At 38.8% G+C, this 27,579-nt stretch overlaps 1 protein-coding gene and 1 long non-coding RNA gene across 4 annotated transcripts in view; one reads left to right on the top strand and one right to left on the bottom strand.

Annotated features, from left to right (window-relative positions):
• Window positions 1-27,579, top strand: part of DISC1 (DISC1 scaffold protein) — a 191,330-nt gene that overhangs the window by 40,191 nt on the left and 123,560 nt on the right. For both annotated transcript variants that reach the window (XM_064648830.1, XM_064648831.1), the window contains exons 4-6: window positions 14,085-14,235; window positions 17,544-17,673; window positions 22,072-22,307. In XM_064648830.1, the coding sequence (XP_064504900.1) occupies window positions 14,085-14,235; window positions 17,544-17,673; window positions 22,072-22,307 (517 nt within the window). The remainder of the gene's footprint in view (window positions 1-14,084; window positions 14,236-17,543; window positions 17,674-22,071; window positions 22,308-27,579) is intronic.
• Window positions 11,658-18,785, bottom strand: LOC135411379 (uncharacterized). 2 transcript variants are annotated; one of them, XR_010429126.1, is made up of 4 exons: window positions 18,061-18,785; window positions 16,284-16,366; window positions 12,857-12,921; window positions 11,658-12,059 (listed from the first exon to the last, which is right to left on the bottom strand). It is a non-coding gene; the product is annotated as an uncharacterized LOC135411379 (long non-coding RNA). The 2 variants fall into 2 exon arrangements; XR_010429125.1 differs by lacking the exon at window positions 18,061-18,785 and adding an exon at window positions 17,608-17,662.

Raw genomic sequence — 27,579 nt, 5'->3', positions numbered from 1 at the left:
GTATGGTAGCTTTCATTTCCAGCCTGAGGATGCTCTGATGAACGGGGGAAGAGGCTGCTGAAGGCAGTGAAACTTTCATGGGCTCAGGCTGGATAAGGCAGTGAGCCTGTATGTAAAGTTTTAAAGGCTCATAGCTTGAAGTATGAGGACTGGTGAAGATGCCTTAGCACTGCGGTGTTCCACTCAGTTTGGGCTTGCAAGAGGCTCTTCTGTGGATCTGCATGCTGGAAGAGGTTGGACTTCTTTGTGGTGGCTGTCATTGGGTGGTCACTGCTGTTTCCATGTGAATGCAATCCAGCCAGGCCTCCAACTCATTTGGTGGTTGATGGGATGTTGTCTCATTCGTAACTGCTTTGCTGAAGTGGGGACCAAAATAGAGTTAAAGGGCTGTGGAACCTCCTTAGAGAGCCTTTGGTTTTCTCCCTACTGACTTCTGCAGGTATCCACTTGTGCAGCTCTACCCACTGCCCTGTGTGTTTGAGGAGTGATTCTTACACTTGAAACACTTCCAGGAGCTCAGAGCCAGGATGAAAGGAATTTTGTAAATGTAAAAAAACCTGACGTGTGTATGTGAAAGGAAAGAAGGAGGTGAGGAATAATGATTTTAAAAAAAACCCCAAAACTCAAACAAACAAAACCCCCAAAAAACTTCAGGATTCTCTTAATTCAAATAGGAAAGATGATGGGCTTAATCTGCTTTTGAAATTAGATTTAAGAAGTTACTCCAGAAGGTGATAGTCTTTTATATGGAATAGTTTCTGAAAAGGTCAAATTATGAAAGGGTTAATACAAGGTTTCCTATGCAAGTAGAAGCTCAAATTGTGTAATTACAGCAATCCTTTTCTCTGAGGATCTCACACAGGTGTTAATTAAGCATAATGAGGCCCCTATGGAGCAATTGTTACTATCTGTGTTTTTACAGAGGACCTAGAAGCTGAAAGAAATCAGGTTATTGGTTTGAGATCCTCTAATGCGGCACTGTAAAATTGGTGTTCACGGGAGAATACACAGTGTGACTTCAGGCCATCTGGTGCAGCCATGGCAGAACCCTTTCCATGAAACCATGCTGCATATTCCTACTGCCTTTTTTTTTTGCCTGAAAGTCTAGGTATGTGTAGATGCATAAAAAGAAACTGTGGACTAAGAAAAGTTACTCTTTCTAGGTGGGCTATCTTGGTTATGCCTGTAACTGCTCCTGGGTTTTTCCTTTTATTTCTTTTTTCTTATGCTATGCCCGTGATTTGTGGGTTCCTGTGATATTACGATTAGCATTCCGTGTTTTGAGAGGCTTATGGGAAGCAGCAGTAAGAAAAATATATGTTGGTGAGGTTTTTATGTTAATTCCTTTCATGCGTTCATGTACATTTTTTCAAAGCAGAACAGAGAGATTGTTTTTTCAGCTTCTTACAGGGAAATCAAACAACTCTTAATTGTTGTTTTTCTTCCTGTAATACTCCTGAGCTATTGGTAATGTCACAAAAAAAATTCTGTAAAAGTACTGATGGATGGATGAGGATGGGGAAACAGAATTTTGAGATATTCCTACACTTCTTTGTTTGTCGAATGTTGGACTTCTGAGCCAAATAATCTAAGCTTTTCATCATATTCTGACTATACCCCACATGGTGTGGTGTGGTTGCCCGCCTTGTATTTAGTAGTTTTATTCTTTTTCCCTGATGTTGGAATTTGAGCAGCTCCAAGACTAAGCCTGTAGAAATTGCCACCTTTGTGTCTGGAAGCCTCTGTAACCGTTTGAATGTGATGGCTGTATTTACTCTCCCAGTGCCTGATGTGTTGGTATAGGCCTGTTTCAGAGGTGGTGCCTCTGAGTTGTCGGCTCAGTTCTCGCCCTGTTACCCCACTGTACAGAGTGGATCATTTATAAATGAGTGTTGTGGTGGAGATCTTGGTGTTTCAAGGCTTTATTCTTCACATGCAGAAGATATGGCTGCTGGTTTGAGGGAAATGTTTTACATCTGCTCATCTTCTGTAACAGAGGCTTGCAGGCCATGAGCGGGCAAATAGCTCAACAAAACCAAACTAATGCTTAGAATATAAACCTTCTGGATTGTGGGTTTTTTGATGATTGTTTTTTTGGGATTTTTTTTGAGTTTTTAGATGGGTCTAAACAAACCCATCTATATATGTCTGTGAATGTATATCACTTCCAGTATGGAGTCGTTACCTGAGAAGAATACCTGAGACTTTTGCTTGGAGGCCGTTTGTCTTCCTTGTGTTTCTGTGCCAGTTAAGGGAAAGTTCTCTAATTTTCACATAACGGAACATTCACAGAAGTAAGTCTGTAGTGCAAGGGCTATAACATGTGGGTAGGGAGCAGGAAAAGTCTTTGTTTCAGGGCAGTGCTTTGTAGGGAGGTGGTGACTTGCAGGGCAAAATGTTACACTGCTGCAAGGCTGCCAACATGATGTATGACTTGATAGCAGAGAAAGTGCCTCCTCTGAGGTTATTTCAGTGAGATGTGGCTTTGATCCAGTTCAGCTTGAGAGCCTCTTTCTGCAGAGAAGTTTACTTTGTGCAGTACTCTGAGCCCCACAAACTTTCTGATTTTTTTTTTTCTTAACAGAAGTTGGTGCCATTTTGGAAATGTCAGAAAATATAGGATGTCTTGAAATTCAGGATCAATAGGACAAAGTGTGCTTGAAACAGTTTCTGAGGGGGGAAAAACTACAGTTTGCAGATTTTATATTTGATATTTTATTTTTTTGCAGGATCCAACTACAGTTGTCACTGCCCAAAATTATTTAAATTGTTTTGCATGTACACTTTTGTGCCAAAAACAGGCTTGGGAAACCAGTGTTGAAGATGGTAGGTAGGAAACAGTCAAGGGCTCAGTATTTGCATAGGTAAGCCAGATGAACTGCAGGTGTAAGTCAAATAGTCAAAAAGTTTTATTTTGTCTGTTTTTGGAAAAGAAAGGTGGCCAGAGAAGCAGATGCTAGCTGAGGTTAAGGATGTGGGAAGGGAAGAGGGTGAAAGGGGAGAAACTAAGGTATAAGGATGCCTGTGAATTGTTGAGGAGAGGGAATTGATTAGTGAGGCCAAGTTCAAAGGGAAGGGCAGGAAATAAGTCACCAGATATTAGCAGTCAGAAGCTATTCTGTGCTTAAATGATTTCCTTTGCCATTGAATTCAGATTCCTGGAGTTGGTAGAAATTACTGTCTCTGACTAGATACAAGGAAGAAATTTTTTACAGTGAGGGTGGTTGAAACACTGTAACAGGTTGTGGAGAGGTAATGGATGTTCCTTCTCTGGAAACATTCAAGGTCAGCCTGAATGGGGCTCTGAGCAGCCTGATGTAGTCAAAGATATCCCTGCTTATTGCAGTGGGTTGGGCTAGATGACCATAAAGGTCCCTTCCAACTTAAACCATTGTATGATTCGATGACATTTTAAATTTTGTGAATCCCTTTTTGACTATGACAGGCAAAGTAGTCCGAGATCAACGGAGACATTTTGTAAACTGTTCTTCCTTACTACTTGCTTTCTTAGAGTATGACCTTTTCTGGATAAAGTAGAATGGTGTAACTTTTGGAGCTAGAACAGTGATCAATGGTAGAAATTGGAAAGGTTGCTGGGCTAAACTAAGTTTAATAGTTCTTAAACAGTTTTTGGTTTTGTTATCTACTGATGCAGAGTGCTTGGGGAGGGGTATCAGTTTAATTTGATGGTAAAGTTTTAAGTCTTGAAGAGCACTGGGGATAAGGAAGAAACTATAAAATTAGATGTATATATTTGAGAATATGTAGGCTACTAAATGCAAGAGTGGAGACCTGGGATACAAGCAAACATTGAGCAGTACTGTGGAAACTGATGAATGCAGGGAGCAAGAGAGGCAGAAAAAAGATTTGCTTTAACTGGAAGTAAAATTCTGGCATCCAGGTACTGATCCAAAATGAATGGATATACTGTTTTCAGCTCTGTTACCACAAAGGCTTCCTTTATCTACTTTCTCCCCTTTTGTTTCTAGAGGCTTCGAGTTTCCTTGTAGAGTTCCCCACTGCAGTTTTCAGAACAATTGCTTTGGAGTTGCATGTGTGCATTTGTATTTGTAGTTCTCTGTGTGTAATACTCATTCTATAAGAAGTAATATTTTACCTTTTCATCAGTGTGCTTTGCCACAGAAGGAAGATAATGTTGTCTAATTGCATTTTGTTTTTGATGGTATTGATCTGTAGCAGTGGGCTTAAGCAGAACTGCAAGCTGATTTTTTTTCACATATTATAGTCCTTGGGAAACATTGCAAAATAATATACATATACAATAGTTAATATACACCACACTTCAAAAATATATGCTATTTTATTTCAAGCTTCAACTTAAAGCAACTCTGCACCTACTTATTGGTGTTTTTTAGCCTAGAATTTGTCTTGCTTTGTTGTGCATTTTTTTGCAAAATGACTTTTAAAAGTGGGAAGATAAAACTGGGTATATTATCTATTCTAGTTTGTGACTTCTATCATAAAAAAAAAAGATCTTTCAAATGGTGTGCTTTAGGATGATATTCTCAATATATTCAAGTTAGGCAATAATAAAGGATCCTTTTCTTTGTTTGACAACTGGAACAAAGCGTTTTAGATTCACAGTATGTACTTAAATAGAGCCTGGTACAAAAAAGTCCCAACATAATCTGACTGTCTCTAGTCATAAAATCCTTGATATAAAAGCCCAGATGTAGACCATCGGATTTTTAAATTTCTTTATAGAGTATTTAGAACTTGCTGTATAAAGATGACAGAATGCAATAGAATGCAATTAGTTGTAGAGTATTGCATTGTTTCACTGTTAATTGACTCGCCTGTTTTCTAATCAACCCATGGCATTTATTCAGAGGCAGCAAAGAAAGACAGATGTTGGCTTAGAGATTCTTGGAGCAAGAAAAGAGACAGAGTGAACTGGGATGGAATCGTCCACAGTTGACATTAATATACAGCTTATAGTTCACGTATGTGAAGCACACTGATTAGAGACCTCTACCAGAGCTTTTCCTCTACCATCTCAAATAAAAGAAGGAGCCGTATTGCAAACCAAGGAGCTTTGCATTGATTTCTGCCAGCTTTCTTGTCTTGAGGGATCTTTTTCAGAGTAGAATTTAATTCACAATGGTTGTCTATGCCATTGTGCTGCATAAACTGACTTCTTTAAAGATACAGATGCAGCCTGGAATCAGCAGTACATGTTTTTCTTTATTTCTGTAAAATCTCATATGTAGTGACAGTACTGTCAGCACTACTTAAAGAATAATGTTGGTATCAAAGTGCAGCAACAATCAGCTTTTTTTTCCCCTTTAATGTATCTTTTGATGTTACTGTAAATTATTTTTATTATAAAGTCATGTTGGAAATGCAGGCATCTTGGTGGTTTCATTGGAAACTTGAGGTTTATGAAAGACTATGAAAAGCAAACAGTCAGTGGGGCATTGTTTATTTTGTATGGTGAATTGACTAAAGGAGAAATGTCTCCAGAACATGCCTATACGCAAACTCTTGTGGTGTTTGAAGGAATTTACAAATGCAGAAAATCTGAAGAGAATGACTGTATGGGATAGACACTGTATGGAATTGTACTTTTAGTGCAGTTACAGGAATGAATTACAAAGGTTGCTACATATGAAAAACTGCCTGCTATTTAAGTACCTGTTATGCATGTTGGGGACTTGAAAAATTGTGATTAATGCAGCATTTAGAAAATTATGGAAGTAGCTAGTTTATGCTCTAATGTGAAATACTTATGAAGCTCTTAATATTAAAAGAATTGCTATTAAGATACTACCAAATCTTCATGTTTTTCAGAAGTGTCAGATTAAGTGCAATGGAGATTAAGCTGCTTTCTGGTACACTGAAATTATTGTCCCTAATTTTCACCTGGAGTGTAGTCTAATGGATTGTCCTATCTGTTTTCCCCTTCAGCTGCCATTTGTTTTGTGGATTGTAAATTTATTGGAGTAAGTTTTTTTTTTTTAACCCCTGTTATCTGAGCCTAGTAAAATTAGAGCCTCCAACTGAGGCTCTTCTGTGAGATGATAGTGGCAAATAATAACTACTTTGCTTGCAGAATAGTCATGTTACAGGAAACTGTAATATAAGTTTATCCAAATAGTCCTGAAGTCCTTAAACTCAGTCCAGAAAGAAGAGCTGTGAGGATAGTTCACCCTACATCATTGCAGCTGAGGAGAAAGTAACATGGGAAAGGAAAATTTTTCTAACCTTGGCCAAGTAATTTAAGAGATTAATTGTCTATGTCAGGACTCTGACATTTTCTTGCTGGGCTCTCACCCCGCATATTTCCCAGAGGTGTACTGGAAGAACCTTTCTGGTTTTGTGGCTTCTTGCTTATGTTCCCACTCATGTTGAAAGTAACTGTACCTAGTCCCTCACAAAGCCCACAGAATTCTACAGCTTGTTCCCATAAATCCATTTAACTGTTGTTATTAAGAGTCAGAGAACACGTTATGGATCTGAGTGACAATCTGTCAGTGATGCTGCTGCTGTGTACGTTCTACGAAGTAGGGGCACTAGTCAAAATTGATGCTGAAAGTCTACTCTAGGCTTTCCACTAGTCCCTTTCTGGGATGAAATACCATGTATAGCATAGACTTTTCAACATTAAGGTGTAATCTGTAGGTGGAAAACTTGATGTTGTGCTTTAGCGGAAACATCTGTGAAACTTCTGAGAAATTAGCTTTTAATTCAAAGCTGAATGAATGCTCTTAAATTCAATATGAATTAGAGGAGGAAAGTTAATATTTGCCAATGTGTCAAGCTTCTTTTTGTGATAATGGCTAAAATGTCTGTTCTTGTATTTTTTGAAGCTTTCAGACTTCCCAACCCTGCTGCAACGCTGATGTTCAGTACATAAAATTCTGAAATGTTGTATGTTCTAAGGAGGCAGCAATTTCCTGACTTGTAATTGGTATGAGCTGATGGGTGGAAAATGCAGAGCTTGCTGGGAGGCAGAGAATGTGCTTGAGCAGTAGTTTTAAGAAATCTTTTAGATGCTGTTCTCTGTTGCTTCTCTTGAAAGGATTATTTTGAGTACCAGGTTTCCTTTGCTTTCCTCCCCATCTGATTTATGTATAGTGGTGCCTCATTGCTAGGAAAGGAAAAGGAATTAGAGGGAGAATAGACAGCTGATGTTGACTGCAGGAGGGGAAGCTTGTGGCATTGAATACTACATTAGGTCATTGCTGTGTGTTTTGGCTACTCTGATGCCTTGACTCTGTCAGGGCATGTAGGAGTCCTGTTTTCTTGTAGTCTTCAGGTTACTAGTCTTTAAATAGCACCAGAATTGGAAGCAAACATCACTCTAGCATCTCAGCACAAATCCAAGGGTTTGTCATCTGTACTGAGTGACAAAACTATGGACTACACACAAACCAAGGAATTATGGAGTTGTAGCACTCTCTGCAGATTTTGTTCTTCCTGCTTAAGGGTGAATTTTGTGTCAGTAGCTTCTGACGCCAAAGGATATTCAGCAGCTGGGAGTTTGGTTTGTTCCACTGTTCCTCAAGGTAGTTTTGATAGTTCAGGAGCACAGGTGGAGTGTGAAACTTCACAAAGTTACCTTTTTGATTGGGATGGAAAAAGTTAAGTGGTGGATAAGCAGGATAATTTAATTACTGTGCTTTGCTTTGCTTTGCTTTGCATTGTAAAGCAGTCTTGGACTACATGGGTTGTTTTTTTTTCAGGTGGAACAAAGTCTGAAGATATGCGGCAGAGGTACCCAGAGGGCCAACTATTTTACTGTCTGTCAATCCACGGGATTACACTAAATTTAGTCTGAAGTAGGACCTTCTGAACTGCAGTTGTTGGACCTCAATTCTGAACTGTTTTGCTCTGCAGATGTTCTCCTATTAGTCCACGTGGTCACTAGGGTAGGCATAGCTCTGCTGCTCCTGTTGCTTCAGCAGACTCCTCTAGTGTCTGTTCCCAACCCCTTGTCTTCTTGGAGTTTTCAGAGCACCAGATGTGCAGTTTGACTTTGCGTTAGGTTTATTTTGCTGTTTTCTGTGTGCAGGCTGAATGGAAGGTAAAAAAGATTTTGCTCTGTACTGGTGACCAGACAGCACACGGTAAAGGCTAGCTGCTCAACTCTAAAAGTGTAATCTGAAGCTCCCATTCACCTATATCAAGTATGTTTATTTTTAGGGCTGTGTATGTTTTTGGTACTGTTAAATGGTTAATTACTGTATTCTTAAATTAAGAGCCCATATGTACTCCAGGTGCTTGTAATGTCTTCAGTTCTTATCACAGTTTATGTCTTTACGTGTCATATTTGGATATTAATTGATCTGTGTGTTGTCCCACAAGTTATTTTGCAGGAGGCCAATGCTAGTAATTGGGCTGTAGATACCTTGCTTATTAGTCTGTTCTCCAGATGCATTCAGTCATGTATTCAAGCTCCACATTAGACTCCTCAAATTACCAAATGGAGTATGTGTTTAATTCATAATTTAATTTTTAAGTTCTCTGTTACGGTATATTTTGGAGGCCAAAACCATAGGTAGCCTGAAGAAAGAGAAGTTTCTGGTGGATAGACATCTGCTTGTTGGTGATTTTGTTTTTTCCCCCTACTTAAAGCTGTGAAGAGATCTAAGAGTAGTGTCTCACATAAGAAATTTTTTAGCTGACAGACATTAGAGGTTCAGGAACAGGAAGGGGGCACTTTGCACCCTGGTTCTTAGTCTCCTCTCTAAATGCCTGCTACTATGTGTGGTTGGACACAGGTTGCTAGAGGGCTCTTTGGATCTGAACCTAAGACTTCTTTAGCTATCTTTGATGCGCAGTATACAAAAACACTTCAGTCATCTTGGAAGCTTTAAGTTTTTAAGAAAGTGAATGGTAGGGAGGTTACCTGTCTCTGAAAGTATCTAGCAGGCAAGAAGAAAAAAATATTTTAGGGCTGCAGTGTGTGATTTATGCATGTAAATCCTACACAAATCCTGTTTTAGGGCCTTCAGATTTTTGGAGGAAGTGCAGGGGAAAAGAGAGAAGGTTGTCTGCTGAATTGTGGGCTAGAATTAAATGACCTTCCTGAGTTGAACTAGCTGAAGAAACACTTTTTTTTAATGTCCAGCAATTTGTAGAATAACATGATTGATCATCTTCCCACCTATTAACACAGAGATAAATAAACCTGAATATATGCAGTACATAGCAAATGAGGCTCTGTCCTTACTGAAATTATTTATTCAAATGTTTTTTAAATGATGATAAATAGTTCTAATAAAGTGAACCTTTTCTTCAAGGGAGTAAAATGAATATCAAAGTATGTAAAAAGTAGAGGTGGCACATGGTCAATTAAAAATTACAGAAATTGCTTCTTTTGCTCAAAGCTATTACAAAACGTGACCTATGGAGAGAACACTGTTCTCAAACTGCTGTCTCTCTGAGAAGAGCACTTGGCATCTTCCAGGCCTGTACTCTGGACTGGCTTTAAATTGAGTGGGATGTCTGAAGTACACTAGGTGGTAAGGATTGTGATGGAGGGTAATGTAAGAGTTAACTTTTACTGTTTGCGCTACAAAAGTAGAAGTTTTGTCTAGGATATCTGTAGGGCTCTGCAAGGCAACAACCTATCAGCAGAATACAATGAAATAAAAGACTGATAGGCCTAATGAGGCCGAATTAGGCCTCATTTTAAAATGCTTCTGTAAAACAGTATGTACTGAATACATTAAATTTCCTTCATTTAAGAACTTCATCAAATGAGAGGATTGCTTTTTGCATGTAAGCTGTACATTAAATAACTTATTTTGAAGTGAAGTATGGGACAGAGCATAAAAATATTAAGGCTTTCTTTGTGACAGAGATATCTGAGTGCATGTATTTTTTTTGGTGTCTCGGTCCCTCAGTGAGTTTTGAGGATTCTGTGAAGGTCTTTTCTGTGTTGGAATAACAAGCTTAAAAGACTAAAATGGAAGTAAAAGAAAGTTGTGTCCGTGAGTTAGATGACTTAGGAATAGCAAAGGTCTTCCATGTCTGCTTTTTTGGCTGAAAAATCCTAGAAAATATGGTGAAAGGGATCACACAGAACCACACAGACTATTCTGAGTTGGAAGGGACCCACAAGGATCATCAAATCCAACTCCTGGCCCTGCACAGGACAGCTCCAAGAATCACACTATGTGCCGAGCACATTGGCCAAATCCTTCTTGAACTGTGTCAGGCTTGGTGCTGTGACCACTTCCCTTGGTAACCTGTTCCAGTGCCCAACCACCCTCTGGGTGAAGAACCTTTTTCTAATATCCAACCTAAACCTCCCCTGACATAACTGCAGCTCATTCCCTTGGATCATGTCACTAGGCCACAGAGAGAAGAGATCAGTGTCTGCCCCTCCACTTCCCTCATGAGGAAGTTGTAGACTGCAATGAGGTCTCACCTCAGTCTCCTTTTTTCCAGGCTGAACAAACCAAGTGACCTCAGTCGTTCCTCGTATGGCTTCCCCTCTATACCGTGCACCATCTTCATTGCCCTCTGTTGGATGGTCTTTGATAGTTTAGTATCTTTCTTATATTGCAGTGCCCAAAACTGCACACACTATTCAAGGTGAGGCCGCTCCAGTGCAGAGCAGAGTGGGACAATCCCCTCCCTTGACCGGCTGGTGATGCTTTGCCTGATGCCCCCTGTTACGACCCGCCCCAGGAAAAGGGGGGGGAGGGAGTAACCCAGGTTTTATCAGTAATGCCTTTGGAGTGGATTAAAGCGAAACGACACTAAATAATCGGTGTCTAAAAACATATATTGACAAGATTTATTTTAACAATTTTGTATCAATAGGTATGTTAACATTTTGGGTGCTGTCATAACCTTTCTGGGGAGGAGAAAAATGCATAGGGGAGAGAAAGACAGGGTGAGAGTAAGGGAGAGCAAGAAAAAAAAGAAGATGAGATAATCACCGCCCACTGGATCCAGCGATGTCTTGATCCACAGGTGGTGGGGGGAGAAGGAAAAGCAAAAACCCCGCCGAACCCCCAAAGTCACCAGTCAAAATCCATATCCTTTGCACCTCCCCCAAGGGGGGGAGTTGTTTTCATAGGGTGGTGTCCCCCTTTTTGGTGCGGAGTTCATGTGGTGGGCGTGGTAAACTCAGCTCTTCCCGTGTTTTCGGGGCTTGACATCTTCTGCACTGGAGGAGGGGGGGGATGGGCCCAGTTGCCCATCAGAAAGTCAAAAGCCTGCAGAAGTCTATTAGAATGCATAAATCATTAACTGTTTCAGTCTCTGACACCCCCAAGGACATGGTTGACCCTCCTGGCTGCCAGGGCACTGCTGACTCATATTCAACTTGTCATTGACCAGAGCCCCCAGGTCCCTTTCCTGGCACTACTCTACAGCCTCTCGTTCCCCATTCTGTACGTACATCCAGGGTTGCCCCATCCCCGGTGCATAATCCTGTACTTGCCCTTGTAAAAAGAAGAGAACACATCTGGTTTTTCTGGCCTTAAAAACTTAAAAACCTTTTAAACTCTGCCAGAGCCATTCCTGAGAGATGTTTGTCTGAGCTAAAAATCAACACTGGTGGTGATTCCCTGTCTAACCTTGGCAGTTAGATTTAGCACTCTACTATATCTAACATTTTTTCTTATCTCCTCTGCTGCATCTCAGGTTTGTACTGAGGACTCATGTTCTAAGGGAAGGTGAAAATAATTGTATTACTGCTTTCTTTGTAGCTTGCTTGTCTGTAATAGTACTGGAAGTTATTCCCCTCAGTCTTTATCTCTGCTAGATTGAGGAACTGTGCTTATTGCCCTCTTTTTCACATGCTGTTTGCTAGACTTCTGATAATTTCCATTACTTCTGCTTGATCCAGATTTCTCTTGAGCTGCAAGACTGAAAGCTGGACTGAGATGAGCCTTATTTGCATGGTTCCCAGCTCTGCAACTGGCACTGAGGTTCTTGGGTCTCTCCATGCACTGAAGATATCAGCAAGGTCAAATGGCAGGGGTCTCCTTTCCAGGAAAGGATCCTAAAAGCTGAATGCGTCAGTGTTCAGCCCAGTGGCACTGGAGTCTCTTGAGACGTAACCCCTCACAGCAATGCTGAAAGGGTAAAAAAATCAATTAGTGCAGAGAGATAAGTAAATATGACCAGCCATATTACTTATAAAATGCCAATGGAACAAATTATTTAGAAGCGTCTGTTACTAGAAACTAATTGAATACTGTGTAAATTGGAATATATAAAGCAGAATGCAGCCAAGAATTAATGAAAGAGAGAATGAATTGGCATGTGGATCCCCTCATCTGTTGTCCCTCCCAAAATAGCCTGTTTCTAGGGCCAGGATGGGTAGGTGTAGAACGATGAAACAACTGGACATGCAAACGCTGTATGAGCATAATTATGTTGAAGAACAATGACGACATTGTTAAATGGCTGTAGAGGGTTGCCACAACTCCCAGTAAACCCACTGGTGAACTGTGTGAGTAAAAGGAGGTTTTTCCATGTGTTTTGGCATTCAGTGATCATTGGTTACAGTCCCGCCCTTTCGACCCTTACTCTTCCGTTTGTAACACTGATATTTTTGATGGCTGAGTTTGAAAGGTCAAGTGGCAAGTCAGCATGCAAATGCTGATATGTTTTTCTGGTCAAAATATGGAACTGGGAGTCTCATCTTGGCCCAAATTTCAGTTTCCTTGTGGTGATAGGGATAGGATGAATCTGTTCAGCTGTGGTCCCTGAGAAATGTACCACAGATGTGGTTCACCTCCACTACTGAAAAGGTGTTTCTACTTTGTAGGAATAATATGCACAGGGGTACTTGGAGTGGGGTGCTCATTTCAGCAAGAGCCTTCTGCCAACGTTTTGCACTACAGTGATAACAACATAGTGAGTTTACCCTGGAACGGTATGCTGGCCTGGAAGATATAGTCTCATTAGTAAGTTCTGTGTCTTTATTCCAACCTGTTGGCACAGAAGCAGAATGGAGATCAATACTAATGATAGATTATTGTAAAAATACATCATTTCACTAAACCAGTAAATATAAACAACTCCTCTTCTTAAACCACCTCTGAGGATAAAGAAAGAAAATAAGCAATAAAAGGCATGCACAGGTGGATGTTATTCTGATAGTAATGTATTGAAAATGTTAGAAGGATTGCTAATGGCACAAAATTGTAGGCAGCGAGGTCACAAATAAAGTACTGAATTGTAAAGGTTTTCCGTTAGTGGGTTAGCTCAAAACTCTCTGATTTGACTAATATATCATCAAAGGTGTTCTATCTTGGACGAGGCAGTCTTGTTATCTGTCACGTATGTGATTTTGCTAGCACACTGGCACAATAGAAGATAGACGGACTGGAAATAATAATTAGCAATTGGAAAGATGTTCCTTTGTTTCCTACACAGGGACAGAAAACAAATAAGAAGTAACATATAGAGAAGTGGTTACCCTAAGAAATGTGTAGAGTTATGGTAGAATCAAAGCCATCTCTTAGGGACCACTATCATTTTTATTTAAAGTTGAAAGTAAATCTTTTTGTTGGATGATAAACTAAGCATAACTCAGGAGAGCGTGGAATGTGATGATTGTGTAATTGTTATAGTTACATGTGCATTTTCTGCTGAAATACACTGCTGCGATATCGTATCTGATTCTTCAGTTCTTGACCTAATAACAATACAAGTTTTTAAAAGGCCAGAATTTAAATGTGTAACTGCCATCTAAGTTTTAAGACATACTGAAGCAGTGAAGAGTAGCAGTGTTACTAGAATTGAATTTTCAGCAGTTACTCCAGGAAAAGAGCATGGATGATAACTTTGAAACAATTCTTTGGAGCCCTATCAAATTAAAACTCTGTGAAAGTGCTGTGAAGCCTGCAGTTTTGTCCTTGTCATAGAATAAAGTAGCTTAGCGTCTTGGTTATTTGATGTTTTCCATTGTAGACTTGTTAATTCATCCTTGAGCAAAACAGACTGATACTTTTTATCAAAAGGGGAAGAAGAAGAACCATCTGTGAAGTGGATTTTATTTTTTTTTTTTTGAGAGACATTTTTTTTCTTCAGGTAAAACAGGACTGTTTTGTCACTGTTTAATTTTCTTTTTTTTTTTATTTAATTTCTAGCTGATAAATTTAGACGGAAACTGGAAGAACTGGAAAAAGAAAAAAGATCTTTAAAATTTCAACTTCCTTCAAGGCATCCTTCAGTTAGCAGTTTTTTGGATAGATTCATTACCCAAGTTCAGGCAGCACTGCGCTGGGCTGCTGATCATCGGTAAGTTTGCTGCTTCGTTATCATGTAAAATGGTGCTTCTGTTTTTCTCAAAATGCAGAATACACTTTATGAATAATTTTAATAAAGAGTTTTAATTATCTTCTAACATATCAATATGGAGCTTGTTTATGAAAATCCCACCCTGCCACTCTTTTTTTTTTTTTTCTTCCTGCAATTCTTTCAGAATTGCCCTGAAAAACATTGATCATGATGAACTGGCAAATTAAATGGAACGTTTCTGATTGATGTTGAGTGGGAATGGGATTGAATCCTTGGCATGGCAGCTTGAGCATACAACAGCAACGCAGCTTGAGCAGCGGTTCCCCATGGAGTTAATTCTGATGCTCCCTTTCAGGCAATGAAAGGATATTTAAATATAAAGTAAAACCAGATTATTTTTTGATATGAATAGATCTTTTGGAGCTTCCTTTTGTATGCTACTTGTTAGGTGGCAGTATTGTGCTCAGAACTGTACAAAGTCACAAAAATAGATTCTCAGCCTTGTCTTGAAGGGATAACAGCTTCAAAGATTGGGGGAATGCGAGATATGTTGGATGACCCAAGGGGGGTAGTTAGCTTAGGAAAAAAAAAAAGTTGCCTCTATTTCTTGTTCTGTCTTCGTCTATGCTCCTAGTTACTCTTGTTAGAAGTAAGAGGATGCTTTATAGGTATTGAAAGCTATTCTCAATTGCAATAGCACAAATGAAACAAAGAAAACCTTTTGTTTTCTGGCAGCTGGTACGTATAAAGGCTGCAGTGTGCTAGTCAATATGTTTGGGTGTAATTTTTGATAGACATGAAAATTAGATAAAATCAGTAAAGATAATAGAATTTTTTTTTTTTGCAAAATTTGAGAATCTGAAGTTATTTTTAGCCTCTGTTTATAGCATCTACTAATATGGGAGGTTTAAAACAAACTGCACTCCTTCAGAGCTGTTTCCTTCTACCTTCTGAGGCTCTAAGAGACTGTTTTACCATTCCTTTAAGATTAGGATACACCATTCTCTATTTTGTCATTAAGGTGTGTTCCCTCCGTGCATTAATTTGTAATAATGATTTTGACTCTAGAGGTGGTGGTGTCTCTGGTGTCATAGAAACTGAGTCACTAAAGCATTCTTCAGCTACGAAGTCTGCTTATTTTTGTCCCTATATTATATATATATACAATTTTTTTAATATATAAAATAGATGTTATATATAGTTATGAAAGTGTTCTTGTTCTTTGTATGATTAGATCTGTAACTCCTCTCTTTGCGCAGGTCTGAGTGGTGCCATTTTTCAGGGGCAGGTTAATATCCTCTTTTCTGTCTAATGCACACTCCTTTCTTTGAGCTTGAGTTTGACTGTTGTTGTTGTGACCCTTTTTTTTTTTCTCATTTGATTCTTGTAGCCTTTTATACTGCTTTGTCTGTGGTCTGATGCTCTTGTTGATACAGCAAGCATACACTTTGTCTTCTGTAAAGAGGTTTAAGACTTTTCCAAAATTATTTTTAGATGGTACAGTGGAAAACATGACTGCTTCTTCAAGGAAAATTTGTAGGCTCCAGTTTTTATTTTAATTTTGAACTGGAACAAAAGCAGTATACCCACGACTTCTTTTTTGGTTTATTGTTGTTGTTTTTTAACCTGGAAAATTAAAAAGATGATCAGACTAGCCCCAGAAGACCAGATCATTGCAGTTTTACTGTAGGTAAGCCAGCCTCATCTTTTTGCAATGTTCTAAAATGAAAAGTATGTTTGGCAGGTTGTTTAATATACAAAGCTGAAAATCATGTCCTGGTTTTGTTTTACTTAATTAAATTATGAGATGAGTTTTTTAGGTGAATGCATTTGATGTTGACACAGGATATTGGGGGCAGAGTAGAAGCCAGATTTGGTTATGTTTAGCTTAGGAAACAGCGCTGTGCAGTCACCCAGGTTTGATGAGATCAGAGAGATCTTGTTTCTGTTCCATCACTACCAAGTAGGCAGATATACATGGGATTTCCGAGAAGGTTCTGAGAATTTTTCCTAAACTTTGATCAACCACTTGGAAATTTATTAAGTACCTCTCTAGGAAAGATGCAGTTCCAACTGAAGGAAGGTGGCTTCAGAGCTGCTGGGACATGTGGTTGGTTGGGTCCGCAGGAACCTACGATGATTGTAAGGCACAGTGATGGTCTTAACACCTCCTAATACAGATGTTGCTTTGATCTGTGCTGTTATTACAGAAATACAGTTCCTGTCATTATGTTTATTTTGCTTAATGATATTTATTTTAGGTCCAAGGTTTTATTTTGTTTTTTTCAGTACATTCTTCAGCCTATAGAGAGGGAGCAAAGGATGCTGGTCTTTTGATGGTCCTGGAGAATAGATGAGAACCTCTTGTTCTACAGGCTTGTTCAACAGCTGTGCATGGAGATCATAATTGCGTGATTAATCATGCTTAAACCAGACTTGTGATGCATGTTTTGTGTGTGGCATGGATATATTTGCTTTGCAAGATTACAGTGGGAAATCATACTTCAAAAACATTCTTTGTCTGAGACTATTTTTTAAACATGATACTGAAATGCACCTATACCCTCTATGTGGAAATGCATGTACTTGTCCCTAGAGATGGACACAAAAATGCAATTGGCCTTGCAAGTGTACGTGCCCTTAAGCAGGAACGTGCAAGGCAAAATAGATTTGCATTGTTTGCAGGTGCATTTTGATAGGCTGATTATAGAATTGATACTTAACGTAATTCACTGATTTCCTTGGGGTCCAGTCATGCTAACATTTACAACTGGGGGTTGTACAAACCACTGTGAGGAAACCCACTGACTGCTTGAAAGAACTCGCTGTGCAAGAGAGGAGTAAAATTAGGCATCGTGGAACGAACACTCCAGATGATCTCTAATGTAGTCTCTAAAAGCTGACAGAAGCTGCAAAAATGGCTTTGGCAAGTTTCTAAACTTCTGTCTAAGAGAGATATTTCTCTGTATTGATAGAAACTAGATGCCTTAGTTTTGTGTCTTTCAAGGCAGTGATGGATAAATTTCTGAAATATGAAAAAGCTGGGGGAAGCCTGAAGCTACACAAGTTTTCCATTTTCTTTCTTCAGCATGTTGTAGAAACAGTGTAAATGTTTGAGATAACAAAGGAAGATATGCCAAGGAAAAATCTCTTGTTCCCTAACTGTATCTGTTTAAGATCTAATCATTCTGGTGATGGAGTGTTATGACTCTAAAGGTAACATGTAGCATTCTGATCTATTTAATCTTTGAGACATTGATACTTGTTGATAACACTAATTTTTAGCTTATGTCATGTTTTTCTTAAAGGGTTAGACATGAAGAAAACAATCTTTGTCATGAAAAAGAACATAAACTTTTGAGATCAACTTACCAGGAGAGGATGCAGGTTTCGGCCACAAAACGAAGCCAACTTTTTCAAGAAAAGAAATGGTTACAGGTAACTGGACTGCAGAGTTCTGTGTAAGAACCAGTGCTGTGTGGGGAAAAGCTTGTAAGCTGTCACACAGAATTAAATAAATTTATTGTAGTAGCAACTTTGCTTCTGTGTTGCAATTAGAGCCTTGGCTGTAGTCCAGTTGATAATCTAAGTGATGATTGGAGATGGCAGCTACAGGAGTTGTGTTAATCTCATTACAGAGAAGCAGAGCTAGAAGGCTTGGTGGCTTGTGTGCATGCTTAAACTTTCCTCATTATCTTTTTAAGTGTACTTTTTATGTTATAATTTGCCATTTTAATATTAAACTGGTCTTCAGAAGTTTTTTTTCTGAAGACAAAAAGTTTTCATCTGCTTCTGGTTAGAATTTATTATAAATACATGATTTACCAGCTTTTGTTCCTGAAAGATGATTGATGCTTTTCATAAGGATGAAGGAATCATCATGAAGCAGTCAGCATTTGCTAACAATAGCTTTACACTGACATGTGATGTCACAATGTGGGCAAATGGAATGTTTTTAAGATGGCTTCTGTACAATTTTAAATCTGCAAGCCTTTTAAGCAAAATTTAGGTCTTTTTTTTCACTGTCCTTCAAAACTATGAGTTTACTGTCTAGTTATAAGTCTTTTAGACCTTGGTGATCATAGTTGGCAATGTGGCACCTTAAAGAGCTAGTAGACTTAATTTTCCTTTTTTTATGTGGTCTTACCTTAAAATCTCTTTTTCTGATACTTTCATTGCTTTGGTGGATCCAATAGTAAAATAATATGTGTGTTTGTATACACACTCATGTGTATATATATGTATATATATATATATATATGAAACCCCGAAAGAGAGAAAAGCATTTTGGGTGATCATCTCAGTCTTACTTAGTTGAAGAAATCTTTTCTATCCTAATCATCACCATTGTATTGTTTAGATTTACTTCGTCAATGTATAAGAGTAGTTCAACAGTATCACTGTGCAGAAAACTATTTTTGATACAGACATTCAGCAACCACCTCAAGATATTGAATGGAAAACTGCTTTACTTGAAACTCCACAACAGCTAATGTTTTTCTTGTTCCAACTGAATCTTTATTTCTGTGTAGTTATTAGGGAGAAATTACCCCATTGTTGTACAGGCATGCTATTTATTAGCATTTAATCAAAATTATTAGGAATTCAAGGTTTGGGAAAGGCTAACCTGTGATGATTGGTTGCTTCCAGTACCCCTTAAGGATTGGTCCTGCCCAAAATCTTGCATGACCAGAAATAATTCCCCCCCCCTCAGCCCCACTTTTCTTTACTTTCCCTTCTTCCCTCTCTCCTGGTGCTTCTGCATTTGTCTTCAGGGATTTGAAAACCTGTGACAGTATCTAAAATTTCCATAATTATGTTTCTACTGCAATCTGTACTTCATGGAGAACACAAGCCTGTAAGTGAAGCTGGAGGTTTAGCATCAGTACTGATTAGCTGTCGTGTTAGAAATATCTGTTCAAGCTCAAATCCACAAAATAAAACTTCAGCTTATGTTTAGTGGGATGAATATTGTCTGCTGCTCCATGGTGAGACTTCAAGTCCTTTTTATCTGTCCCTGGAGGCTGACCAAGAGCACATTAAAGGCTTCTTGGCATTTCTAGAAAAGAACGTGAGAGAATTCCAGTTTACTGACTAAAATTTCCACGCTCCCAAAAATGCCTGTGAACTATTCCCAAGCAGGGCAGCTTTCTCTCTGTGAATGCAGATTGTGTGCTTCTGCTATCTATTTATGTTGTAGTAACACTTCAGTACTAAAAGTGTGTTTGTAAACCCAGATTCTGTTCATCTTCCTTTCTGTTCCCATGCAGGTTGCTTATTGCAGTGATTGCAATTACTACTTTTTCACAGAATATGTAAGGTCTTTGTATTAAGTAGGGCCTATTAAGATTTTGGCAGTATTCCCAAACCAGTAATACAGACAGAATTGTCCTTTGTGCACACTAAAAGCCTAATTTGAGACTGAAAGAAACAAAACTGATGTTTTTTGGTCTGCTGACCTTTCTGTCCTTGACAAATGCGTGTGAGTTGAAACATGGGCCACAGCATTCTCTTGTTCCTAAATCTAAAACCAAAAAAGGAGGAAAGTAATTGATGAATCTAGTGTACAGCACTATTTATAAGTTGAAATATTTGAGCCAGCCAACCTTTGAATGTGCAAGGACTGTTTCTTCTTGTTTTAAGTGATACTGCAGAAGCTAGTTACAGTGCAGCAAACCTGAAAGTGCGTTTGTTGACAGAATGAGCATTAATGAACTAAACTTCACATAAATTACATTGAAAACATTAAAATAATATTAAGGTTTCAAAGTGAAGCTCTGAAAAAGCAAAGAAATGCCCAAGTTAGTTAACTGTGCATGGTATGTATGTTTTTATGAGTCTTTAATTATATAAGGCTGCCCTTTTCCCCCCCCACCCCGATCCCTGCCTCATAAATTGCTGAAGATGGAAAGTGTCTGTTCAGATATTCAGAATACTGTGTTATCTTCATTACTCAGTATTTGGTCTTAGAACCCCTTTACTGTATGCCCCTCAAACCCTATTTTGGATTCAAATTTACTAATTAGTGAATGGACTCTTTTTACGGTATTAATAAATATGACATCTTAGTGATTCAAAAGAACTTATTTTATCTGTGTAACACCACTTCAAGTGAAGAGATATTCTTATTGCCATTTTAAAGATGGAGAATGAAGAAGTGAATTGCCATAAAAAACCACACTGTTTCTAATGTCAGTTTTGTAATGCCTAGTTATTTACCTGTTATAGGTTTAGTTTTGAGTTTGTGGTTTTAATTTTGTTTTTTATTTTTAATTGGACTGAATGGGGTCAGAGCATGGAACTGAGCTTTGATTTCTGTTGAGAGTCTGTAGATGGCCTGTCAGAGACCTCTCTTGCGGATTGTATTAAAAATGGTGAACGTAGTCTGTGGCTGCATGTGAAGTTTAAGTGGCTTGCAAGGTTTCACAGAGTCAGTAAGAAATGTAGGAATAGAAGCAAATTCTTCAGTATGACATTCAGCTAGTTTGACAAGTACTCCTTTCCCCCCCCCCTCCCCCCACCGTATTTCCTAATTGCTTTTCAAATTCTGGTACAAATGAGCCAAGGGCTATATATTAAACACCTTTGACTCGGCAATGCAGACTTCTTGAAGATGCAAGCTATCTGTTGGGTTTTCAAGGAAAAACCTGTACAAGGATGAAATGCAAATTTGTGAAACTTTTTTTTGGGCCCCTCACTTCAAGGAGGGCATTGAAGTGCTAGAACATGTCCAGAAAAGAGCAATGAAACTGGTGAAGGGTCTAGAGTAAGTCATATGAGGAGCAGTTGAGGGAGCTGGGGTTGTTTAACCTGGAGAAGAGAAGGCTCAGGGGGAGTTCTTAGCACTCTCTACAACTATCTGAAAGGAGGTTGTAACCAGATGGGGGTCGGCCTCTTTTCCCAGGTAACTAGTGACAGGACAAGAGGAAACGGCCTCAAGCTGTACCAGGGAAACTCAGGTTGGCCATCAGGAAGAATTTCTTCACAGAAAGAGTGGTCAGGCATTGGAACAGGCTGCCCAGGGAGGTGGTGGAGTCACTATCCCTGGCAACGTTCAAGAAATGACTGGACGTGGCACTTAGTGCTATGGTTTAGTTGACAAGGTGGTGTTCGGTCAAAGGTTGGACAGGATGATCTTAGGGGTCTTTTCCAACATTAGTGATTGTACACGTCTATGATTCTAAAAATTATAACATTCTCTTGAAGAAACATCAGTATCACGATAAACAGAGTTTGAACTTCTAGCAAGATTGGTGCAACTGAGATTGAAGTTCTGGACATTTCAAGTCCAGGGACGGATTTTGTGCTCTTAATTAAAATGAAGTGTTAATTATCAAAAGGGCTGTCCAGTTAGTCAGTGTTTCTCCACTTGCATCCTGTGCCTGATGTTGGACTGGAGGCCTAGAGGAACTATTGCGGGGATATTCTGCAGGAGGACAGATCACTTCAGTTGCCAGTCTGTAGAGTGAGATTCTGTTATATGGTTGAACTGAGATTTGTTTGTTTGTTTGTTTTTTCCTGAAAATTTTTAACTTGGGAAATACCTGTGTATTCTAAAAGTAAAAGATGGCTGACAGTGAGTGTTGGAAGAGAAACCTGGAATTTGGTGTTGAAAGGGAGGAGTTTTCAGACTGTTGGAAGCGATGGAGTTTCTAAATACAACCAACGTAAGAGTTTTGCATGTCAGCAAAAGGATGTCTTCTCATTCAATATTGTGCTAAATTGTACAGACTTAATTCATGCTAACTCTTGAGACTTGTACTGTGCTTTTTTTAGGGGCAGAGGGGTTTCTTTAACGGGGTTTATATAGTAAACTCTGGTCTCTGTTCTATGCAGAAAGAAATTGAAGACCTCCGAACAAGACTGACCATATTAGAAGCAAAAGATCAACAGCTAAGAAGAGAAATTGAAGAACAAGATAGACTTATTCAGTCACAGGACTGTGAACTGGCTGCTTTACTTGGCTGCATTTCTTTGAGAGAACTGCAGGAAATAAGCAAGGCTGTGGATGACACTTTAGCAGCCTCCTATCAAATTCCATTCAGTCTAGATCTTCCAGGAACAATAAAGAGGTATCTAAATTTCAATTTGGATGTAGAGTCTTGTATCTTCCTCAATGTTCTGTTGAATTGGCTGTTAGTTGTTTTCTTTGTGATAGTGCCAGCTAATTAGCTGCATTCAGACTCTGGAAAATTTTCTAAGAAGAGATGTTGAAATTCTAATATTGATGTACTTCCTCAGGAAGGGGTTGTAGTTATTTGAAGGTCTTGCACTTAATGTTTTTTTAAGATAAAGGGTCACCTATAGAGAGCATATGCATCCATCAATTGTTAATACCTATCATCAGTTTACACCATTTTTTCTTCTTAACTGGTGGATTTTTTTTCCCCAGTTTGTTATAATGCAGTGATTAAAACGTTTCTCACAACCTGAAAGTGTGTACTAGGCACCATTCAAATAAATATTAGAGATGCTGCTTGCTTCAGTAAACTCATAATCATAATCAAGTCCGATGTGATGAATGTTAAGCTCAGACAGTGGACTTGAGGTAGTGGGGGAAAGGAGGCAGCATGAATACTTCTGGGACACCTACAGTTACATGCACAGCATATGATTCCTTAAATGGAAAAGTAGCTACTCTTGATAATGTTTTGGAAATAACCTCATCTTTATTTACAAAAGCAATAGAAGTACTTGGGCCCTAGGCTCAATTGGTCACTGGTGATAGGACTTTGAAAGTGATACTACTGCTGAGAAAATAAAGTTCCTGTTTATGCTAACTTGTATTTCTCCCAGATAAGCAATAACTACGTTGCTTGCAATTTCTCCCTTTGTGTTTATTGGGTTTAGTTTGATATTAATGTTCATGAGAAATTGCTGCCCACCCCCAGCCTACTGGGGGGTGAAGGGCAGAATGTTGGAGAGACAGTGCTGATGCTGTGCCAGCACTGCTCAGCAATAGCCAAAACACTGTTGTGTTATCAGCAACTTTCTAGCTACCAGTGCAAAGCACAGCACTGTGAGGGCTGCTAAGTTAGCTCCATCTCAGTTAGACCCAATAAAGGATGCAAAAATGCTGGTTTGGGCTCACAAGTAAACATACTTAGGCATCTGTATATGATGAGAGAGATGAGAGAGACCTGGTGGTTGTAGTTTTTGAGAGAGTTGGCAACAGTCCCTCAATTAAGTGCTAATGTTTTGATTTTGGGGTTGTTTTTTTTCCTTCCTTCTTCATAACTTAAAAGCAAAGTGAACTGGTAGGACCATGTCACAATCTGGCTGATGCAGCCTTTCAAAGGTACCACTTACTGTCTATTGAGCAGTTCCTCTCCTCTCTGCAGAAGATGGTGGCTGTCTTTGAATTAAAATCTGCCTGAGTGTTGTATATGCTGTGTCTGTTACTCTATTGGAAAGTACACAAGCTGTCTTGGGAGCGCAGACTGAAATCTCCAGTCCAGCTGTGAGACTCAACCACTTGACTTTATGATTTGGCCACTTCCTTGCCTTTGGTTCTCAAATTTCTTTCCCCAAACCACTTGCTACTTTAGGTAGCTGAAAGCATCCCAGCTTGGTGGTCAGCAGCCACATTTCCAGCGAGGGTTCTCTGCTATTTCTTTCTTTCAGGGCAGGCTATATATTTGGAAGGGCTGAGGAGAAGAAAATGCCCTTGCAATGGCTGCAGTTATTTAACAGTGAGAGTTTGTTCAGTTTGACAGTGAGCTTAAGTGACAGGTGGCTTCCTTTTAAAGCTATGCAGTCCATCATATCTTAGGTACAGTGATCTTCTGTCTGCATCCAGTCGTGTTCTGTTCTCTTTCTGTAAGATGAAAAAGCAGCATGCAGATAGTAAGACATTTGGTGTGGGTATATGTCCTGTGTGCCTACATTGTCATACAGTTCTAGAATAATTTAGGAGGTCATCTTGTTAAACTGCTCAAAGCAGGACCACAATTTCCAAATAAGATCAGGCTGCTCAGGGCTCCATCTGCCCAAGTTTTGCGTATCTTCAAGAATGGAGATTTCGCAGCCTTGCTAGGCATCCTACATTTCATCAGCCTTGCTATGAATTTTTCCTCTGTCTCATATCTAGCCAGAATTTCCATGGTTGCAACTTGCATTGGCTTATTCTAAATCAGTACTTCTTGTGAAAGAAGTATTGTATGTTAGGTAACAGGTTAAAATACTTGATTGGTGCTAGTTCAGCATATTACTTTTAAATTCCAAAGTCTTGGGATATTTAATCTTTAAGAGATTTTTCTGGAAACGTGCATTTTATTTTATGAATAATTGCTGAAAAAAAAAGGTTTTCCAAAGTTTTTGTTTCTCGCACAGATAGCTCTATTACTTATGAATGTATACTGAAGATCAGTGTGTATGTGGAAAGTTGTTCAGCATTGATGGGCTGTACATTACAAGTTCCTGGCTATTGGGTTGCAAGATACTACGTATTTATTCCGACAGCGTTGTGCTAGTCAGTAAAGTACTGTTATAATGTGTTTTTGCATAAATATTTGCTGACTACCTGAATTGCATTCACATTGGAGTAACAAGGCAGAGCTAGTGCAAAGCACTCTTAAGACAATCTGTGCTGTAATGAACTTTATTCAGTGGTTTGCAGTTCACTATAAAATAAAAATTATTTTTCTTCAACTAAATGCTGTTAAATACAGCACGTTGAAGCAAACTTCGAGGAACATGAGAGAACATATAAAACGAAGAAGAGTTGCCCAAATAAAAGTATGAAGGAAGAAGAGAGCGAGTCAATGTGACATTGGGATGAGCATTGCTTCTAAGCTTATTTTTCTTGTCAATTGTTATTTTTTCAGGAATATTCATATTTTGTCTTGTTTGTCTTTGGTATGTGGTAAACTTTTTGAAAACAAAAAGCCTTTGTCAACAACTACAGCATGCTTTGAGTTTGAATAATTCAGAAATGTTAGGCACGTTACTCTGGGACCTTTCTTTGAGGGCTGTTGGAAGATGGGGTTAAAACCTGCCAGTTAATGGGCAAAGAAATATGCTTTGGCAGGGAATTCTTATTGAGATTGAGACTACAGAATGTGGTTGTTGTGCTCATCCAGAGAGGCTTAATTGCTCTTGGTAAGCTAAAGGATGTAATCATTTTTATAAAACGAGGAAATTGCAGGGTAAAAGCTCACTTCACTTCCATGGGGTTGTGTGGAGATGTGTTTAAAAGGTGGGACCGGCTGGTGTTGTGTGCACTGTGACACATGCTAGTGTTTTAACTAAAGGTAACATACTGAAATCAGAGGAAAATGGGTATGAGTGTTTCAGTGTGAGGCACTCTCTGCTGGAGTTTGCAAAAGGTATCAAAATATATAATTCCCTTATCTGCTACTGAAGTGGACACCATTTCAGAAACACATGTTTTTAACTAGTGTAAGTTGAATTTCCCAATTATAAAGTAAGACCATGTTAATTATTTGACTTTTTTTTTTTGTGTGTGTTTTTTGGGAGTTTTTTTTGGGAGGTATTTTTTGATTTTTTTTTTTTCATGCCACAATAAAATCTGGGGAAATCTCTTATACTTCAGTTCATATTTAGTTTCATTTAGCGTTTTCTTTGTTTTTATCCATATCTACAGATGCATGTGTCCATACAGCATGTTGTGCTTAAAATAAATTGCAAAGTTCCATCTGGACTATTGTCTGTGCACTGATTGCTGGCTGAAAGAAATTCAATTAATTACCTTTAAAAATATTTGAATGCTCCACCTCTTCCGCTTTTTGCATGGAATGATTTTTAATTAATAGGAATTTGTTCTACAGAGGCTGTGCGGGATTTCTGAAGATAGGGAAATTTTCTATTGATATGTATTAGTTATTACAGTATGGCCAGTGCTGCAAGAAACTGAACTTGAAGACTTATGTAGCCAGTTCACTTTGCTATCGTGATGCTTGGAGCTCATTTGAGAAAGATGAATTGGAAGTGAAATACAAATGCTCAGGGCGTAAACCTTTTTAGTTGGAATGTACTCAAAGCATTCAGCAACTTCAGTTGAGGGCAAAGCCTGATCAGGTGTGTTTTTTAAGAGAACTTGGTTTACTTGGGAAAAATAGGAAAAAAAGGCTTTTATATAGTTTCACATAGTAATGTAGGAAAGTAGCATTTAGAATGGGCTGTCGTGTTTTGTCGTTAGGAGAGACTGCTTGGTACACTTTTTGTTGATCTTCAAAATATATTCTAGTCAAATTAGAAGTTAGCAAGCTACATGAAATTGCCGAGTAAGCCTTAATGTCGCCATGTTTATTGATATCAGCCTTTCAACAAAAATCTTAGCTTTAAAGCAGCAAAGCAAATTGCAATCCATTCTTTCAAAAGGATATCTGTTGTTTACTAGAAAACATGCAATCATGTCTAGGAAAGTCCTTTTTTACTGTGTGGTTTGAGTTTTAATTTGACTATTTCTGTGACAATGCCTACATATCAAAAATATCCTTTGGGAATAGAAGAGTATCACAAATACAAAGAACAGAGGGATGAAGTGCCTTTATGGCATCAAAAAATTTATATTACAGTGCACAGGCTGCTAATGTTCGTGACTCTTTGCTGGGCCTGTATGTGGAACAGCAGAGAACCGAATTGTACTTTTAATGCCAGATACTCTTGGAGTCTTCTGGATTTACTTCTTGAGTTATTTGAAGTTTTTTTATTGTTGTTGTTTTCCGTTTTTCCTGATATTACAACCATAGTAGTGCTTAATTACAAGTAGAAAGTGATGTTGATAGGTAGGCTAGAAGCAAAAATGATCTAAACTTTTTTTTTTTTTTAAATATATTCATGATTTTTTTTTTCCAGGAGGGACTCCTATGCTGTGTTATAAGTTGTTCCTTGAAGCCCCTGATGGTTTGGTAGACCTCTAAGCGCACTGCATGATTTTCTAACTTCTGGCCTCATTTGGCACTGGGGAGGTTTTAGCTGATCCTGGGACTGGCTGCACATGGAGCCAATTTCAGCAAGTCAATGTTGTTTTTACCTTCTCCTGCAACTTTATTTACTTCTGTGTTTTCTACTTGGTGGGTGATTTTCCTGTGCCGCATCATCAAGTTATGCCTTGGGAGGATGTCGGCAATCCTGTGGTGCTTCCTTGGCAGGAAGACTTTCTTCCCTTCTGGCCAGACTTTCCTCCTCCTGCTATCACTTGTCCCTACCCAATAGCCACTTGCCGTCCCAGATACTGTTACAGTTCACTGATGGTGGTGTAAGCCTGTGTGTTGTGTGCATATGTCTCTAACCTCTGTAAGATTCTTGCTCCTGTGCTGTGTGAAAGGATAAACCTTCTGGGCTCCTTCCTTTGTACTGTTCCCAGCTTTGTATGGCAAA

The sequence above is a fragment of the Pseudopipra pipra genome, chromosome 3 (genome assembly GCF_036250125.1).
Source record: "Pseudopipra pipra isolate bDixPip1 chromosome 3, bDixPip1.hap1, whole genome shotgun sequence".
Classification (NCBI taxonomy): domain Eukaryota; kingdom Metazoa; phylum Chordata; class Aves; order Passeriformes; family Pipridae; genus Pseudopipra; species Pseudopipra pipra.
Note: the sequence above shows the minus strand (reverse complement) of the source record. Positions and strands in the feature narration are given on the sequence as shown.